Genomic DNA, 19,526 nt, shown 5'->3' with positions numbered 1-19,526 from the left:
TATTTGCCTTTATGAGTAGGGAAGGTATTGTGGGAGGGGGGAGAGGGAAGGGGAGAAAGGGAAAGGGGGAATAATTAAAAAATAAAAAACATAAATCTTTAATATTGTACCTTACTAATGTGATTCTTTGAATAAAATTTGTAAAAAAAAAAAATGTTACAGGAATAAAAATTTGAAGGATACTTATATTCACCTCTTTTAAGTACCTATACCACGCAAATATAAGATTATAAGCTAATTGAAAAACAGAAAAAAGTTAAACATTTGTGCAGTTGTTTAATTCATTTCATTATCTGACAAAGGCTTTTTTAGGGGAAAATAATTGATTAGGACCACTATATCCAATCAGTAACTATTAACAAACATTTTAGCAGGAAATACAATAACCATTTAAGGGTCTATACAACAGTTTCTTCTGTAAAAAGACATTATGCTTATTTATAGGCACCTACATAATAAAAAAAATATCATATGCACAAAAACTGACAATGTAACCCTGTTTCAATATAAATTTTATTTGCAGGACATACGCAAAAAGCCATACAATATCATCAGCTTTACATTACAATGAAAACTCAAATCCAGAGATTGGGCTATCATTTCTCTCTAAAATAAAATATCCTCAACAAGACTTGGACAAATATAAAAAAAGAAAAAGAAAAACATAAATTAAGGAATTTAGAATATCCACACATACTGCAGTAGATTGCACAAGGACGGGGATATAACTCTGCCACATAAGGCGAGATTATTTGCAGTGTGAACGGGATAAGCTCAAAGGAATCTGTGATTGCGGTGAAATGAAAATCATTCACTTAGCACGTAAAGTATTTCTCTTTTTAAACTACCCTTTGATAGTGTATTCAGGTGAGGACTTAAACAAAACGCTAGCCCAGTTAGTGGAGGGGGAGTGAGAAAGAATGACATACATACAGTGAATCACATGTATATCTGAATTTAGGCCCACACCACATCCACGAGGCTTATCAATGGATTCTGTGATTCAGCAGCTAAAACAAAGTTTGGTGACATGATGTGGACCTAAATCATTGCTAAAATGTGACAAGCTACAAAATATTACTTTTTATAGTGATGAAAATTAACCACCTTCATTTTTAAATCATGGCTACTTCTGCTTTAAAACATATTTTTTTTAGGGGTCATACATTTTCCCCACTCACTGTGGACAAAGCAGCCTCTAATTTGTCAGTAAAAGCCTGAAAATCACCAATATTAGAGTCATATTTTCAGTCGCTTGAACTGTTCTGTGTAAAAATGACACCTCGGAGAAGCAATCTGGCATAACGCTCAGGCGTGAACACTTTCGGTGACACTTTGTTTATGATACACTTGGCTTTGAAAGAGTTTCATGACCAAGAGGTCATTAAATTCTCCCAGCTCAGAAAACAGTGTGTTCTAGTTGACATACGAATTCCCCCAAAACACAAAAGTAACACGTTTTACCCTGACAACTGTGATATGCTTCAAGTATCAATATTCACTGATGCAGTCGTGTTTACATAGAGTTACAGTATTATTTCTATATTTAGGATTACTCATTTAGCCAGACAACAAAGTGTTAGTCATGTGTTCACAATAAAACAAACCTAAATAATTTGTTGGTGCAGCTATAAGAAATCATCTTTACTGATCAGGTTAAAAGCATTAAAACATTCTTTTTAGTTATCCGGCTGAACGGTTAATCTTACGGTTTCTTGCTCATTTAAATAATAAATGTGTGTCATCATGTGACCTATAAATATGTAATGCAATTATTTTTTACATTTATTTTATGGCAAAGTACATCTCTGAAGATAAACTCGAGTTCAAGTGTCTGATGGTGTGTTGGCTTAAATATAACATAATTATGCACATTATTTAGGACGTATTTTCCCCTCCATTTGTACATTCATCTGATTTCTTGGCTGAGACAACTGCCAAATCATCATCATGATTTGCACCAGAACAGATTTGAAATCCCTCAATGTCAAATTTGGTCCGCTGGGGTCGATTCTGCATTGTGAAACGGGTGGAGAAACTTCTCTCAAACGTTAAATAATTTATCCGTCTAAAACCCTAAGACATGATTTTGATAAATATTCTATTTTCCACACGGGCATTGTGTAAACTGCCGAGTTTCTGGTTTATTTTGGCCACATTTGTGACACTGAACAAACATCTTTGAAACAAATAAAATATTTATCAAAGTGCTCTGCTGCGTAATTGCTTCAGTTTCACCCCCCTCCCAGAATGACACCCTCGACATAACAGCGTCCAAATACGGCTACACACTATTTGTGCTTCTTTGAGCCCATTATTGTGAAATGAAATCAAAATGTAAAGTGTCTGGAGAGAAGAGTTGGCTTTGCCCACATTTTTTTTGGTAATTGGATCACTCAGAAGGCATTCATTGCTGCCTCAGTGACACTGCTTTCTTCTCATTCTCACATCGTCGTCTCGCATTTACTCCATTTTGGATCTCTCCATCTTAGTTTTCAGTATTTCCTTAAAAAAACAAAAAGGAAGACAAATTAATGTATGTACAGTAATGTGACTGTGGACTGATACCACAGTAAAGTCATTTTAAATAGAAAAATATGTAAGAAATCATGAGACTAGCACAGGAAAGTAAAAGGACGTGTTACCTCTTCTTCATCTAGTATTACAGGGAGAGCTCTGTATAGAGGGAGAAAACAGAGGAGGCGGTGAATGCATTTAAAATGTCAAACAGTATTTTAAGATACTCCACAGCTTGTTTATGCTTTCAAATTGTTGCTATTTGAGTATTAACATTATATCCTTCTAGTCTTCAGAGTCCTTGATCCGGAGCTGTAATACACTTACATAAACACAGTCAATATGACACACTAAGAAGGATTACCCTTATAAGCCGATACCTTATTCTCACAAATTTCAGGTAGCGTAAAACTGGATGTTTTAAGCACAACACTGTGATGTGAGACCATTCAGGGTAGTTTTCAAAGCAGCTTTGAGTTTGAAGCGGCTGGCTCTGGCAGCCTGTTTGCAGATGGTGTTAACATGAGTCCTGGGTGATTGAATCACTTGTGGACAGTGCTCAACGCGTGTAAACAACCACCAAGAGGATCCAATCATTCAAATCACGTGCTGAGGTGGTGTGAGGTGTATTTGACCATGTATCTTTTGTTGAGTAAACACTAATGAGTCTTGATGTGAATAAAAATAAGCATTTCCTAGGATGACAAAGGTATAAACCGCCCTACTTTGCTAGTGCTCGTTGCCTTTGTGAGTTAAGTTGGTTAAATTTAGGCAAGAAGAGCAGGTTTCAGACATAGACTATATATAAAGATGGACATGACAGTTCCCCATAAGTGTAACTTTTCACTCTGGATCGCCCCCTGGTGGCTGGCTGCGGTATAGGTAATAAAGCCCGCCCCTCCATGTTAGTGAATGGGACATAGGCCAAACTAAAAACTCAGAGTACATGCTGAATACATTTTCCCAAAGATTGCTATAGAGTTATTCAATTGTGATTGACAGCTGTGACAGCCAGTCCGTGTGTTCGCATTCAATTGGGCAGCTCGTGATTGGCTTGACAGGTGTTTTGGCGGGAACTGCCCCGCTGCGGATATTGCCACTGCGTAGACTTCAAGTGGGGACACGTCATCCATCTTTATATACAGTCTATGGCTTCAACTAAGGCTGTCAGCGTTGACGTGTTAATCACGGCATGATTAAGGTTCGTACATAATGTGTTTTTGTTTAAAAATCATATTAACTGCCCTCCAACATTTCTGTCTTTAAGAGGCTGTGTGGGGCTGTTTGTTACCCGCTCACAGTGAAGAAATCCTCACAGTTAAAGGCGCCTGCTTTGATTTATTTAATATAACAATACTTTTTAAAATTTCATTATAAAAGTACTATATGTAACTTCCTTAAAACCAAGTAGCTTTATTAAGCTATTTTGTTTAATTGCAGTTCATTCAATAATCTCACACTTAAGTGGTTTAACATTAGTAACATTAGTTTAAAGGACATTTAAAAATATCGAGACATATATTGTGTATCACATTGTAGCCTTAAAATATCACAATATTATTTTAAAGCTCAGCCTTAGGCACAAGTGTGAACAGCGATGTTTCTCTTGGTTGTCAACTTGTGTTTGAATCACCGAAGCTCGTGATAATAACAGGTGTAAACGTTTACATTTACTTACACATCAGCGACAGTTGTAGGGATGTTCTCCTCAACCCATTTTAGGTCTTCATCCTGGTAAAAGTAGAGTTCAGAAACATAAAATGATTGATTATGTGTGATAAACCAGACAGGGCTGTCAGAGGAGAGATGATGACAGAAGAAGGTGAACTCACCTCTTTACTCAACAGTTTCTGGGAGCCGTTAGAGTCAGGCTTTGAGCCTCGCATCTTCATTCCCTCTTTAATGAAAATAAATAAATTAAATAAATAAATAATCAAGCCAACAGCTTTAAAATAGGTTAGTACATTTTCCATTTATACTACTACATGATTATAAGATGACATTTCATTTCTCCAGATATCTGCTTGAACAGATTTGGATGAAGGCCTCAGTAGCATCGGGTTATACAACCGAACACACAGTTGACAGAATCGTCTTTATGAGATCTGAACAAACCGAGATTATTTGCAGACGAGTGGGTTTGTCACAGAGAACAAAAATGCATGGAAGTTTTGCAACTGATGGAAAAAAGCATTGCTGGCACCATCACAGAGGTTTGCAGAAAAGAACAGAAAATAATGGTTAAATATGGAGCAATTAAGATGCCAGCAGAAAAGTTTGTGACATTAAATGCTTCCACATTCAGTATGCTGATGTGACAAACATCTCTGCAGCTCTTATGGACGAGCTCTACAATAACCCGTTTATACACTGAGTTTTAGATCGAAAACTCGCTGTCAGTTCACCTGAAACAAAACCTGGCTTCAAATTTAGACAGGCAGCTGAAAACTGTATTTACATACAAATATGTACTCTATTATTGCTGACTTTTACTTGATACGTTAGCTAACATGCAAATCTGACGTGTTTATGAAAAGGCAAAACTGGTTTGGCTGCATTCTCACTAAATGTGGTGCTACAGTGATCAGCCGCAGGGTGTTACTTAAATGTGGGACGAGAGGGCGGAGAGACAGAAAATCTCCTCATCTCAGCAGCTGAGTTTTTGTCCTCTGTTAGTTTTGTTTGAAAGAGCTCTTAAATTCCTTTTGAATTATCACGTTTGTATTGTTTTGTCACCGCAGTGTGACGCTCGGTTACGTTTCTCCAAAAGCTGAATGTGTTTTAACTTTTTATGCAAGTTGAAGCGTCCCCATCCTACCGACCACCACAGCCGAGACACACTGTCCATCCATCCATCCATCCATCCACACATCATCCATCCATCCATCCATCCATTCACACATCCATCCATCCATTCACACATCTATCCATCCATCCATTCACCCATCCATGCATCCATCCATCCTACTATCCATCAATCCATCCATTCACCCCTACATCCATCCATCCATTCACACATCCATCCATCCATCCTGCCATCCATCCATCCATCCTACTATCCATCAATCCATCCATTCACCCCCACATCCATCCATCCAACCTTCTATCCATCCATCCATTTATCCATCCAACCTCTATCCATCATTTATCCATCCTTCTATCATCCATCCATCCATCCATCCATCCATCTATTTATTTATTTATCTTTTCTACTACTACTACTAATAATATTAATAATATCCCTCCTTCAAACAATCTCGAACTATCCCTTTAAAGACTTTCAATACGGTCACTGAGGAGGGTGTTAAATGGCACACGTGGTCAGATTTAGATATTACAAGACAACAAAACTCAAAGTCAATTTAAGCAATATTTCTGCTCGTCTGGTGTCACAGTGGAAAGCAGGAGAATGATTAGTCTCACCAAACGCTTCATTCAGCATTGGCTCCTTTGCCTCCTCCTCATCATCGTCTTCATCTATCAGAGGAGAGTGAGAGAACCTGAGAGAAAAACAAAAATGAAACACAACTGCTGGCAACTAAAACTGACAGACATGATTTCAGGCTCCAGACGGACTCTGACCTCTGGCTGTTCGCAGAGGGACGCAGCAGCACCATGATAACCAGCAGAATGGTGGAGAACAGGAGACGCCAGAAGGCATCGTCTACCCACAAGTCCCTCCAACCCTGTGAAAGGGATTAAAAATAGAAGAGATGATGTTATCAAGTTGGAAGGCGAGTTCACTTTTCATCTCTGTATAAACAAGTAACCTCATGAAGGAAACTGGACCGGAACACAACATAATAATCAATCAATGGCAGAAACAAACTGACCGTCTGGCAGTCGACCAGCTTGAAGACTTTGGTGGTCCAGATGATGAAGATGATGGAAGCTGTGGAGACAAAGTAAACATTTTGATGTCTGTAAACAATATGCAAATGATGGAAAACAGCACATGAAACCTCCCGCCAGTGGAAACAAAATTAGGAGAGGTTATCCCAGCCAAAGGGTGGAGAGATGCACAAATTTACCGACTTAATTACATGAGGAGAATATATAATATATTCTATATATATAAAATATATATTATTTCATAGTAGCCGGTGATTTTAATCAACTCATCCTTCAACTACAAAGATGTAGCAGGATCAAGGACAAATGTAATTTTGTTTTTTGAACTTTGTTTAAAAAAATGATTAATAAATCTACGTTCTACTTTTTTCTATCTTCTAACTTCTAATACAGTACAGGACATGTGTGTTAACCCTTTGAAACCTGAGTAAATTCGCTTGATTTCTTTCTTGATTTGAGCAAATTAGGAAGAAATAACCTCAAAAGTCAGAAAAAAACTGTAAAAAGTACAAGAAAATAACCTGAAATTAACAAAAACAAACTAACAAAAACTGTCCTGCAAAAAGTGCTAAAAAATAATATACGTATTTTTAAATTAAATATTTAGTTATGATAATTTTAGTTTTTTTGACCTTTTTCCTAGCTTCCATTCATTTATTCATAGGTCGTAACCAGCTATCCTCTTATAGGACATGGGAGGGGCTGGAGCCAATCCCAGCCGTCATTGGGTGGGAGAGGCGGGAGAGGCGGGAAAAACTGATTGTGTATGTGACCTCACAAGATGATCACTAAACATTTAACATATGAACTGATGATATTCATCACTGCAATTAATTATATAAACACAATGTGACCAACTGTTTGTATGTTCTACAGTGTTAAACTGTATGTCAATGTCCTTTTGGAAAAAATAAAGTATGAAAAAGTGCTGTGTAAATAAAGTTATTATTATTATCATCTGAGATCAGCTACTCACCGACAACAGAGAAGATGAGAGTGTTGGTGAAGTGCTGATACAGAGAGAGTTTCACCACGTTTCTGCGGAGCTTCAGGAGACGAGTGGTTTGAGACAGACTGATGAAAATGTGGATTCAAGTTAAGGAGAACATATTGAAGTTTACACACTCAAGTAACCAAAATCAAAAGCTCAGAAAACCCCGTATGAGCCATAGAAGAAGTTTGGATAAAGGATATCCACCACATGACACAGGAGTCAATAAGGGAGAGGCTGAGATTAGCTACCAGGGCAACCGTCCCGTAGAAACCCTGGAAACAGAGGACAAGAGTCGGAGATTAAAAACAAGACAAAACATGAGTTCTCTGCATCATCACTGCAGCTGACGAATAGCTGCAACACAGCGTAGTGCCTCTTTCTAATGTGAAAAATTACTGATAAAAGCCTCTTAATGCAACCAGACATTTTCCAGCAGGAATATGATCTGAAATCGTGGAGAAATTGACCCCATCAGCAACCCAGATTACAGGTTTCCCCGCCTTTAATAAGTTGATTACTGTAACTGTGTACATAACAAGTTCTTATAAAACTTAGGGACTGTTCTACAAGAGGGGAGAAGGTGGTGCAAAAAAGGGGTATTTATTCTACTGCCAATTTTATTTTTAAAAAAAACAACAAACAAACAAACAAAAAACAAAAACAACAGCTGATTTTCTTAAGGAAAAAAATAATATATATCCCAATTTTTTCTTTCTTTAAATTTTTGGTTATTTAAAAAAAACATGCTTTGCAAACCATTTATCACATCTAGAAACTTTAAAGACGTAAATTGTCAAATTTTCAAATTTCCTAGGGTCCTTTAACACCTGTTATTATAAAGGTTTGTGAAACAAAATTCCATAACTCTTACAAAACTCTAACAGCATATTTAGTTTTCTCAAACTTTTTCAATCCTGGAAATTGCAAATTCCATGATTTTTCCAGGTTTTTTTCATGACTGTATGAACCCTGGTACTTGCAGTCGGGAAATGACTGTGAGAAGCTGCACTTTTTTCCTGTTAAAAATCACCTATAAAAGCTTGGAAACACAACTGAACATGTTCCAGCATGAACATAATCAAAATCTGGGGAGAAACTTCCAACATTTCCCACTAAGATTACATGTTTTCCTATCGTTAGCATGCAGTTTTCATGTCATAAATGTCAACACAAGCGCGCCTGCAGCAGATGAGGTAGCCAAAGTAGAAAAATTGTTGGAAACAGAGTATCAAGAACGGTGTGAAGACGTTTTTTTTTGCACACAGGGATCACTTAAGATGTTTACCTCATTATTTGTAACTTTGGCTACGTTTAATATGAACATCCATCGTTCTGATATGTATACAGTGTGAGAGAAAACGGATAAAAGCACAATGAGCCCCCTTTTAGGCTCCTCTCTTCGGAGCTGCCTCCACACAAAACACATCTGCTCGGCACACAACGCAGCCTCGCTCCATTCTTCTTCCTGTCCTTCATATCTTTTGTTTGTTTGCACAGAGTTGTGTTTCCATGACTTTCTGAACTTGCCGCAGTGTCTTTGGCTGCTTTTGAATTTCACTCTCGATGAAATACGTCAGTCTCCATTTTCATCACTTTTCTGCCTCCCAGAGACTGAATCCCTGCTCAACCTCCTCTCTCTGCTCAAATCACTTTTATTTATACAGAGTGCCTTAAAAGCTGCGCCAGGCAAGATTTTTATGTAAAAATACACCGCCACTATCAGCTTCAATCAGCCTGTGGAGGCGGCAACAGCTAAAGTCCCATCTGCAGTCGTTGAGATGCGGCGGGTTCATTATTTTTTCCTGGATGAAATTCATCTACAGCCACAGAAAGTGATGAATTAAGGGTTAGAAGTGAAACAGAAATGGTTTCCTGAACAGCAGCGAGTGTGTGTCTCACTGAGAAAGCGACTCAGTGTTTAATCTTTTTCCTCTCTCATCCATTTGGAGTATTTTGGGATACAGTAAATCTTTTCGGGTGGTTTGGTTGATGCAGATTAGTGTGTCCTGTGCGGTCTGTTGATGCCACTTTCAAAAAAGTTTCCATCTGAACAACACAAAGTGCTGCCTTTAAAGCTATAATCTATTTGCCAGCCTACAGAGCTCTATAGTGAACCCGAAAATGTTAAGTACCCCAACGTTTTTGTTATAAATGTATAGTATGGGTTCCCATCATTACAAAACTGCTCGATGCTAACTTGCGTATGTTGGGCAATTTGCATAAGTTGCTTAATTTGCATGCATTTTCACAAATACGTTGTCAGTTACACAATAACGGCCTAAAAAATACAATTTTCTATTAATGTGTTTATAAAAATGTACAATTTCTAAATGATATGAAGTTATTTCAGAAACACAACACAGTGAGTTACCTTCAATGATCACTTCAGCGTTCTCTAAAACATTAAACTGAATAAAAAATCATTAAAAATCAATCCAACTGCAGTTAAAATATGCAGACTTCTGGATTACATTTGAATTATTATTTGATTTTTTTTTTTAAATATTATTTTAAATGGATTCAGCATCCTCAACAACCCCAAAAACCACCCCGATAATATCTAAATTGGCCAATCAGTTGCTGAAGTGCTGACAACATATGCAAATGTTTGCAAATTGTGTAAATTATTCAGTTATTATTTTATTCAATAGAAACCATGTGTCTGCTTCACAATAAAAGCATTCAACTGTAAAAACACAGGGTGGCTTTTATTGTGAAGCAGTCACAAATAACGCAGTGTGTGTGTCATATCGCTGACAGCAGCTGATGAGTCGGGCTTTTGGACAATTTTAATGAAGATGTATTTATATGAAATATCTGAAACTGTCGCTCTGTCTGACATCCGTTCCTACAACGAATATTGTCAATGAGAGTTGGGAGGAAGGGTTTATAAATGGTTTGTACTTACACCTGTCACTCTGAGCACACCTTCCACAGAGGAGAAGAGCAGGTAGAGAAGCCCGACAGCGACCAGACGGTGCACCGTGGTGCCCAACCGCGGCCTAAAACAAGTGAGGGAGGGAAAAAAATTAGATTATACTTAGAAATGGTTTGTTTTTTTTAAATTTGTAAAGAATAATGACTCCTTGTTTTAAAAATGAGACACAATCACACTGAGTATCTTAAAAAATTATTGAAGCACAAGTGAAGGCAAATGTCATTTTAAACTTACTTGACGATGCCGTAACCAAGACTGACAATCAGGACCAGGATTCGGGCTAAAGATCTTTTGAGTGCAGAGAGCAGCTCAGCAAAAATCACAGCGCCTTGAACTGTGAGAAGAAAAACAAAACACAAAGAAAGTGATGACTAAGTCAGATTAAAGGGAAGAGAGAAGTGAAAAAACTTTATTGTAGAGATATGTAAATATGTCAAATCAGCTAACCGTGGTCTCCTTTGTAACGGATGCTCTGATATTCAGAGTAAAACACAGCTTTCTCCAGCATGCCGAGGATGATGACGGCGCCAATCCAGAACTGGATCCGCAACAGATCCCTCCAATAACAGGCGCACCAGAAGAGCCAGAGAGCCCCGAAAAACACGTACACAATGCACATGACCATGAAGAACTGTGACGGACAGGAGAGAGAAGCCTTCAGCTTAGTTTTAAATCACTGTTAAGGGTTAATATTTTTATATTAACACTCTCAAACTCGTATATATATATATATATATATATATATTATTATATATATGTTGTCTAATTTACTCTTAGGGACAATTTTGGTTGTGTTCATGCATGTGGCGTAAATTTAAGACTTGGTTTTGAAAAGTGCATTTTGTGTGCAGAGCAATGTTAGTGTGCGTAATATTAAAGTGGGCCCTAAGGGTTAAGTTGCATCTTGTTTTAAGATTTGTGTTTACAGTTATGTCATTTATTCATACAATTTATGTTTTGGATTTGGTTGTAAGCACAGATTTTCTGTTTAAGACATTGTTTTTTACATTTGTTCGTTGCTCTTGAGTTTTAAAGATGATTTTTTGGGCATTTTTGCCTTTATTAGATAGGACATAGTGATAGCATGAAAGGGGGAGAGAGAGGGGATGACATGCAGCAAAGGGCCGCGAGCTGGAATCGAACCCACGGCAGCTGCAGCAAGGACACTTCCTTCATATATGGGGCTCCTGCTTTATCCACTGAGCCACCGGACGCCCTGGTTGTTCCTGTGTTGATGTATTTCTTTGTTTTGTTTGTGTTTAGCTCCCCCACCTGTCTTATGCTGTGTCATTTTATTGTTTTCATGCTTGTATTCTACCATTGGTTGATCACTTGTATTGCACTGTTGGTTGTCATTTCACACTTTTATGAATAAAAACATTTAAAAATCCTCTTGATAATGGTTTACAATACACACCATCATCAGGGGCCAGTCTGCTGGAGAAGAGTAGTCATGTGGTCCCTTCATCTCCACTTTCACTAAAGAGAAAGAAAAAAAAAGTGTCACTTCTTACAATTTTCAGATTTTCATTATTCATTTTTGTCTTCATTGATATATCTACAGGATGAATATGAGAAACTACACAAAATTTCTCACTTATGAAAGCATAGTTGGGCTGCTCTGCCGCGAATTCTTCTTCCTCAACTCGGGGGAACAAATGCTGCACCTTCACGATGAACAGATACGGACTGTCCTCCCAGGCTTTGGCCACGGCACTGATGTCCTGCAATTAAATCAAAATATATATTTATATATTTCTGCCGACCCTTAAAAAGTCTCCATGGCACCTAATTGCCAACCCATGAATATTTCTCAAGATCTGCCCCCATTTTCTCCTGTGTTAGTGGGAGCAGTAAAGAGAAGGTAGAACAGCTCTCGGTCAGAGTCGGGTGAGCCTCGCCCTGATGCCGGCTCTCCTTCCTCTCTTCATCCAGCGCTTTCATTTTCGTTTCTACCTCTGGTCTGACCGACGCTCGACATATGCCGTTTGTGGTTATCCTCATGCAATCTGCTGCATACAGTCCAAACTTTCAAGGTTGATTAGCACTTCTCTATCGTAGAAAAGTTGTGCTTCAGCAGAAGGGGCCATGGGGTCAAAAAAATAGAAAAATATAGCAAAAAAGAAGCAAGGATTTGAGGAGCTACAGGCTGCTGCATGTACATGCCGTCGTCACAGTACAGCTTCTGTAGGGATATGCATACCATCACAGAAAAACACTACAACTGCAAACATATATCTAAAGAAATTCACATCAAATGTAATAAAAACATGTCTTACCGGCTTATCGGACCAAATAAGGCTCTGATTCGATGGGTCGCTCTAAACAGAACAGAGAACATACTGAGCTTTGCTTCATAACATTTTGGTGAGTGTAACAGAGGATCTGCAACCTCTGTGATGTTTTGGAGACGAGTATTATGAGTGTAATGAACTACAGAAAACGATTCCTGTGTTTAAATCAATTCTGTTACTACAATCAGATAAGCTAAACCATTTTTTTCCACATCTCTTCTTTTTTATTAAATTTTTAATCTTTTTGGCTGTTTGTTTGTTCTCAGTGCAAACTGTACATGTCTTAATTATTATTATTGTTATTTGATTTTATTCTATTCTATGTTAACTGCTTTCTTTTGTGTGTGTATTTATATATATATATATATATATATATATATATATATATATATATATATATATATATATATAGCCTTTTTTAACAAATATTTCGTTAAAATTGTTGAATTGTCTGCATCTCTCAAACTTTTTTTGGTGCATATTCTGTTTTTGATTGGGAAATGTATTTGTGGTATATTGCAAACTGAAAAGCTGTATGGAAATAGCACAGGAAAACAATAACGTTTCATTCACACATGCATGCACAGATAACGCTTTTAGATATTATAGTCAATTTGTTCACTGCCTTTAATAAACACTGAATATCATCTCGAGCTGTGACTCACCTTCGGGCTGGTGAGCGGCTGATAAGGGTTGTAGTCTGTGTAATACACCTAGGAGAGAGAAAAAAGTGAAGAAACATGTTTATACTGAATGTGGAAACAAGAAAAGCAAAACGTTTTAATGATGTTACCTGTCATTAGATAACTGCTGTAGTGGAGATTAAATGTGCAGCACTGTGTTTAAGTGCACCTTTGTGTCGGTCACGAACCTTGGGTAAGAAGAGGGAGGAGCAGTTGTCGAAGTACATGTAGCCCTGACTGTAGAAGCCACTCCAGCCGTCCTTCAACATGTGGTCCATACCAAACATGTTAATCGCTTTATTGTCCTACAAAAGGACAACGAGGGGGAAATCATAAAGCCTGTTAAATTCCCTAAAACTACACCGATGCTGCAGAATTATACCAAATTAAAAGAGGATAGTGTTTACTGGATTAACTACTTAAATCCTGGTTAGACAGTTTTCTTGTGCTGCCTTCAGAAGCTTCTCACAAGCAATTTCTTTGAAACTTGAGCAAAATAGTTTGATTTCTTTCAGAAACATTGCAGAAAATGCAATGACTAACTTGGCAAGAAATGTACCACAAACTGCAACAAATTGGTCAAAGCAAATAAAAAAGGGATGACAACTGTTTTCAAAAAATATGGTAAAATGTCAAGAAAACTGTATTTATAATCATTATAATAAAATGTTTAAAATGATTTTTTCTGCACTTTTTGGGGTCATTTTCTTGTTTGTTTTTTGTGCTTATTTTCAGGTGATTTTCTTGTACCTTTTTTACCAATTTCTTGGTATTTTTGGGGCTTTTTGTTAAGTTAAATCTCATGCTGTTACAACAATAACAAGAAGATTCTCCCGTTTTAGAAACATTTCGAGCCTGACAGAAGAAGACGCTGAACACTCAAGACACATCTGATTTGAAAATGTCCTCGTCAGGCTACAGATGTCCTTGACGTGTCCTCGCTTTTTGACTGACAGCGACAAGGTGAAAGACATCAAAGCCAAAGCGGGACAAAGAGCCAGCGCTGGCACAAAGACCGAAGAGGAGCCCGAGGACACGAAGACACGGTGAGGACGGACGCGGCAGCTGCTCCGACTGACAAACTGTTGAATGTGAAGCCAAATCCACTGAAGTGAGGAAAAATACAGGAGGCGAACTTTCTGAGACCAAATACACACTTCTTAGTTTTCATTTTAAAATGCTGTTTAAGAATTAAAGAATCTCCATAACACACAATCATTTTAAAGTTTCAGAAATAACCTCTGTGCTGCCTGAAAACACACATCAGATGACATTTCATTTACAGCGTGCTGCCTACAGCTGACCATTGTACGCTACTTTTTATACTTTTTTAAAAAGAATTTCCCAGTATTGATATATGATCACTGTGTTTGCATTTCATTTTTATTTTTTATTGTTGTTTTATTGTTGCCTTGTTTTATCTGTTGCTTTTCTGAAAAGCGCTCTGTAACCTTGTTAAGAAAAGTGCTATATAAAGTTTATTTTTTGTTTTTTTGTTTAAAATGGTTTTCCCACATGAAAGGTAAAAACAACCAAAAAACAAAAACCAAGAAAAACCAAATGTCAAACATTTTAGGACAGAAGAAAAAAAAATTAAAACAGAAGAAGAACACATTTTTGAGTTGAGGGGACTTTAAAAACTTTAAGATGAAGATAATTAAGTCGTGAACAAAATCCATGAAGCCCTTTTTTTATCTACATGATCGACAGAACTCATGCATGACATTAACCCTTTAAAAACTAAAAAACTGGCTTGCTTTCTGTCAAATACAGGGGAAGAAGAGACGAGCAATTTATCGAGAGATGGCCCAAAAATTTACAAGAAATTTGTAAAAAGTTACAAGAAAATGATTAGAGAATAAGCCAAACAACATTTGTAAGAAATTAATTAAAAATTACCAAAAAGAAACAAAAATGATACATAAATGTAGTTTTCAGGGCAGTTTTCCTGTTTTTGGATAATATAAAAAAATCATTGCTATAGTTAACCTTCTGGTCACTTTTGTTGTCACTTTTTTACTCTTCTTGCCAAATTTCTTGACGGACACTTTTTATTATGTTTTTTCTCCATGTTTTCAAAAGAAATTCAATCAATTTTCTCAGGATTCAGAGGGTTAAATGCTTGTGAAAGGCACCTGAACGCAGTACGAGAGAACTGAAGTCGATCCAGGTGTTAAAGGGTTAACATGCATGCCAAAACAGCTGACACTGATGCATCAAAAAAACAAAAGGGAACACTCACCGGCGTGTTGAAGACCTCGTTGTAGCACACAGAGGAGCGCAGGTACCAGCTGATGTTGAAGGCGACGTTTCTGTCACATGACGCCGCGTCACCACGGACTGCAGAGACAAAAGACGCGCGCTTACTCGAAGGACGGGATTATCAAACAATGATGACGCTTCCCAACAGCGGATCTAGATTATTACGCCACAAGAGTCACTCTGTGTGTTGTTAACTACTTTTTTTGTACAAAAAAAACGTCCCTGTCTTCATCGACAGTGACGTTCACAGAGATGCTGACTTCCTCCCGCCGTCATGTAGCCGCCAGGACACTTCAATTTAATACTTTTTAAGACATTTTTGAGTTTATTTTAAGTCAAATTTAAGACTGATTTTTGGATGAATAATTTTTATGAAAGCATTAAAGGTGAGTAAATGTAAATAGGTCAAACGTAAACAGTTTTAACGTTGTCCCGCTAACAGATACGTGCAAGTATAAAGTAAAAAATAGCTTTTCTTATTTTGACAAAAATAAATAAATGAATAAATAAAAAATACACAATGGAGAATTGAAATTAGATCAAATATTTGTGGCAATTAAGATCCAAAAGATTAAGATTTAAGACTATCTAATGACTTTTAAGGCCTAATATTTACACAGTTGGATTTAGGACATTTTAAAACTGGTCCTGTAACACACTGGGTGCTGCACTGCATCCTGGGCTTTTTTCTGTAACAGCGGGAGTGAAAAATCAGTGTCTCTCTTTATTTACAGAGATATGAAGTATATGAAGTTTTGCTTTATTGTTGGCATCAATCAGAAACTGTTGTGCTTACATTTCATATAGATGGTGGTGTTGGCGTACAGCGTCTTTCGAAACACGGCCTCCTTCGTCTGAAAACACAACAAACACAAATTGACCAAGTGAGTACAACAATGTTTTATATTACATTTATATTTATTTTTTGTGAGATAATCATAAACATGTAAACTAAAGACAGTAATTTGACAGATTATCTTTCTCATGAGCGATGTGCAAACTGCAGTGTGGACACAAAATAAAATGCACATTTTTGTATATTTTTATACGAGGAACCTCCAGTTTCTGGATAAAATACTACGCTTTCAACCAAAATACTTCTTTTTTTTTTTTGGTGCAGTGCAACATTAGCTGCAGATGCCGGCTGTAGATTTAATGGTGTAAAATTCAATGCAATTCCAATAACAAGGTACAATACACTATCATTATTTAAGTTTGTTTTCATTTATTTATTTTACAGGTTTTAGCTATGATCCAAATAATGATTAAATGATTAAATTTGTTTTTTTTTATTTTATATTTTAACTTTTTCTTATTTTCATATTTCTTTCAATTTACTGTAATTCTCTATGTTTTACATCAGAGCGACTGCACACTGTAATGTAACATGAGGCAAATATATGTATATTTTAATATACACATTTCATACACTTTTTATAAAACTGCTGTGAAATTAAACAACAATGCACATATTTTTATTTTATATTTCTAATAATGCACATATATATTTTAAATTGTTATTTTTATTTATTTTATATTTTTACTATTTCTTACTTATTTCAACTGTAATTTTCTAAGCTTTACATCAGTGCTACCATACACTGTAATGTAGTATAAGGCACATATTTGTACATTTTTGTATGCACATTATTTTTTATAAACTAGTGTGAAACTAAACTGTAATGCACATATTTTTATTTCATATTTTTAATAATGCATATATGTCTATTGTAAATTGTTATTTTTATTTATTTTATATTTGTAATAATGCACATATGTCTGTTTTAAATTTATTTTTAATTTATTTGATATTTTTACTATTTCTTACTTATGTCAACTTTCTGTAATTCTCAATGCTTTACATCAGTGCTACTGTACAATATAATGTAGCACAATGCACATATTTTATTTGATATTTTTAACAATGCACATATATCTATTTTAAAATATTTTATATTTATTTTATTGCTACCGTACATTGTAAGGTAGCATAAGACACATATTTTATATATTTTGTATACACATTTTATTTATTTTTTTCAAACTGGTGCAGAAATTAAAGCATTGAAGCAGCAATAAACATCAATATATTCAGCTTACAGACATGTATACATAAACAAACTGTATATAATAATCCAGTGCTTGCATTTGCACCTTTTGTACCGAGACATTTTAATTTTGTCTGTTGTATTTTATAAAGATACATATATCTGCAGCCTATATACCTGTTTTATTGACATGCTTATGTTCATAAGAGACTGTCAGCCTTTATGTGTCCACTTTGCGTCCTTGTTTCCAGCTGTTATATCTATTTCTGTGCAAGTACATTAATAGCAAAGCAAGTTAAATTCCTTGTAACGTGCAGAGACACATGTCCACTAAAGTGTCCTGTCTCTGAGACATGGACCAGGATGGAGAGGATGCTAGGAGCTAGTTAGCTTCCTCTGCTAACAGCTGCTGCGGGAGATTTACCTCGACAGGCTCCAAAATCATTTCAAATGTTGAAAGTGTGACACTGACCGAGTTGATCTCCACGTCCCATACGGAGACTTCCGGCTCCGCCGCTGTCCCGAGACGGAAAACTAACGCAGAGAGCAGGAAACATAACGAGCGAGCATCTGGCATCTTCATCTGTGATCCACTCCTGCAGGTCAGACTGGATCCGCCTCCAGTTCCGGGTTGAGTCTGGCTGCAGTGCACGCGGTCACCACGAGGAGGCGGCAAAGACAGAGGGTGAGCCCAAAAAACCCGGTGTTATTTTTTAACCCTTTCAAGCCCTGGAGCGACATCACTTTCGGCCTTTTTCAAGTTTTTAAACCTTTGAGCAAATTTGTTTGCAAAAACATGGGGGAAAAGTCCCAATTCAGTAATAAATGTTCCACAAATTGCAAGAAATTTTAGAAAATATTAAAAAAAACATTTAGGGTAAAAATAAATAGGGAAAAACTATATTTGTAGTTATCATAATCACACATTTAAGATTATGTCAAGGAATTATTATAATTTTTAAAATCATTTTTTTTCTAGGTCATTTACCTGTTTGGTTTTGGTTTTACTTTCTTTATTTTTATTTATTTATTTGAAAAAAAAATCTTGTATTTTTTATTATTTTTTGCTGGACCATGTCTTGTTAAGTTGGTTGTTGCCTTCTTCTCATGTTTTTGAAAGAAATCAAGCCTGTTTGCTCAGGTTTGAAAGGGTTAATAATAATAATAATAATAATAATAATAATAATAATAATAATAATAATAATAATAATATTATTATTATAATATGTGTGTTTATATACATACACACATAATAATAACAATAATAATAAACTTAATAGTATAATTAATATAACTTAATAGTTAAAAATGAGCTCCCAGATAGCCTACTACAACAGTAAAATCCTGCTTTTAATTTCAAGTATTTAAAAGGGCTACAGAATTTGAGATTAAAAAAATCTATCCATTTGATGACAGATTTAACTCTAAAATAATGTCCAGCTGATACTTGTAAATAAAAATAGATGCTGTGGCTTTTGTGCTTTGCACTTCATATTTTTAACACAAGGTGGCGCACTTTACCTGAGTGTTTGCAGGGCTGAGCTTTTAAAAACCAGCTCCTGAAACACAGAACTGTTCACATCACCCGACAGAAACAGTAATTCTGATTTATGTCATGAATATTATACCAAACTGTATATCTTTGTCCTCTGCCAATATCAGTAATATTACTATTAATACAGCAGCTCATGATTTATTCTTTTTGTTTACCTTCAGGTATCTTTCGGCTATTTTTTGTGCAAAATATTACTGTTTTCTGAACGCATAAACACTATCTGTGATTCTTGAAACATCTCTGAAATCATCAACACTTCTGGTCAATGCATTTACTAAATGTGCCAAACTGAATGCACATCGTCTGCACAACTGTTAGTTTCTACGTTTATTTAACACTTTGGGCAAAGAAAACACAAATCGCTGCTTTCATGTAAAGGGACA

General features: G+C 36.2%; 1 protein-coding gene across 1 annotated transcript; it reads right to left on the bottom strand.

Annotated features, from left to right (window-relative positions):
* Positions 1 to 494: 494 nt before the first annotated feature.
* On the bottom strand, positions 495 to 18,224 carry LOC121953568 (Golgi-pH regulating cation channel-like). The gene is made up of 20 exons (XM_088087581.1): positions 18,061 to 18,224; positions 16,337 to 16,394; positions 15,521 to 15,618; positions 13,467 to 13,583; positions 13,261 to 13,308; positions 12,581 to 12,622; positions 11,899 to 12,025; positions 11,719 to 11,780; positions 10,749 to 10,932; positions 10,536 to 10,635; positions 10,272 to 10,365; positions 7,564 to 7,635; positions 7,346 to 7,454; positions 6,351 to 6,409; positions 6,100 to 6,203; positions 5,941 to 6,017; positions 4,350 to 4,414; positions 4,196 to 4,248; positions 2,646 to 2,676; positions 495 to 2,505 (listed from the first exon to the last, which is right to left on the bottom strand). Exons 1-20 carry the CDS (start codon positions 18,169 to 18,171, stop codon positions 2,464 to 2,466), a joined length of 1,653 nt encoding a protein of 550 aa, XP_087943707.1. The 5' UTR covers positions 18,172 to 18,224; the 3' UTR covers positions 495 to 2,463.
* Positions 18,225 to 19,526: the final 1,302 nt, after the last annotated feature.

Source organism: Plectropomus leopardus, chromosome 14 (genome assembly GCF_026936395.1).
Source record: "Plectropomus leopardus strain MGB_pleo_1.0 chromosome 14, ASM2693639v1, whole genome shotgun sequence".
In the NCBI taxonomy this organism is placed as follows: Eukaryota; Metazoa; Chordata; class Actinopteri; order Perciformes; family Serranidae; genus Plectropomus; species Plectropomus leopardus.
This window is presented reverse-complemented; position numbering and strand designations above follow the sequence as displayed.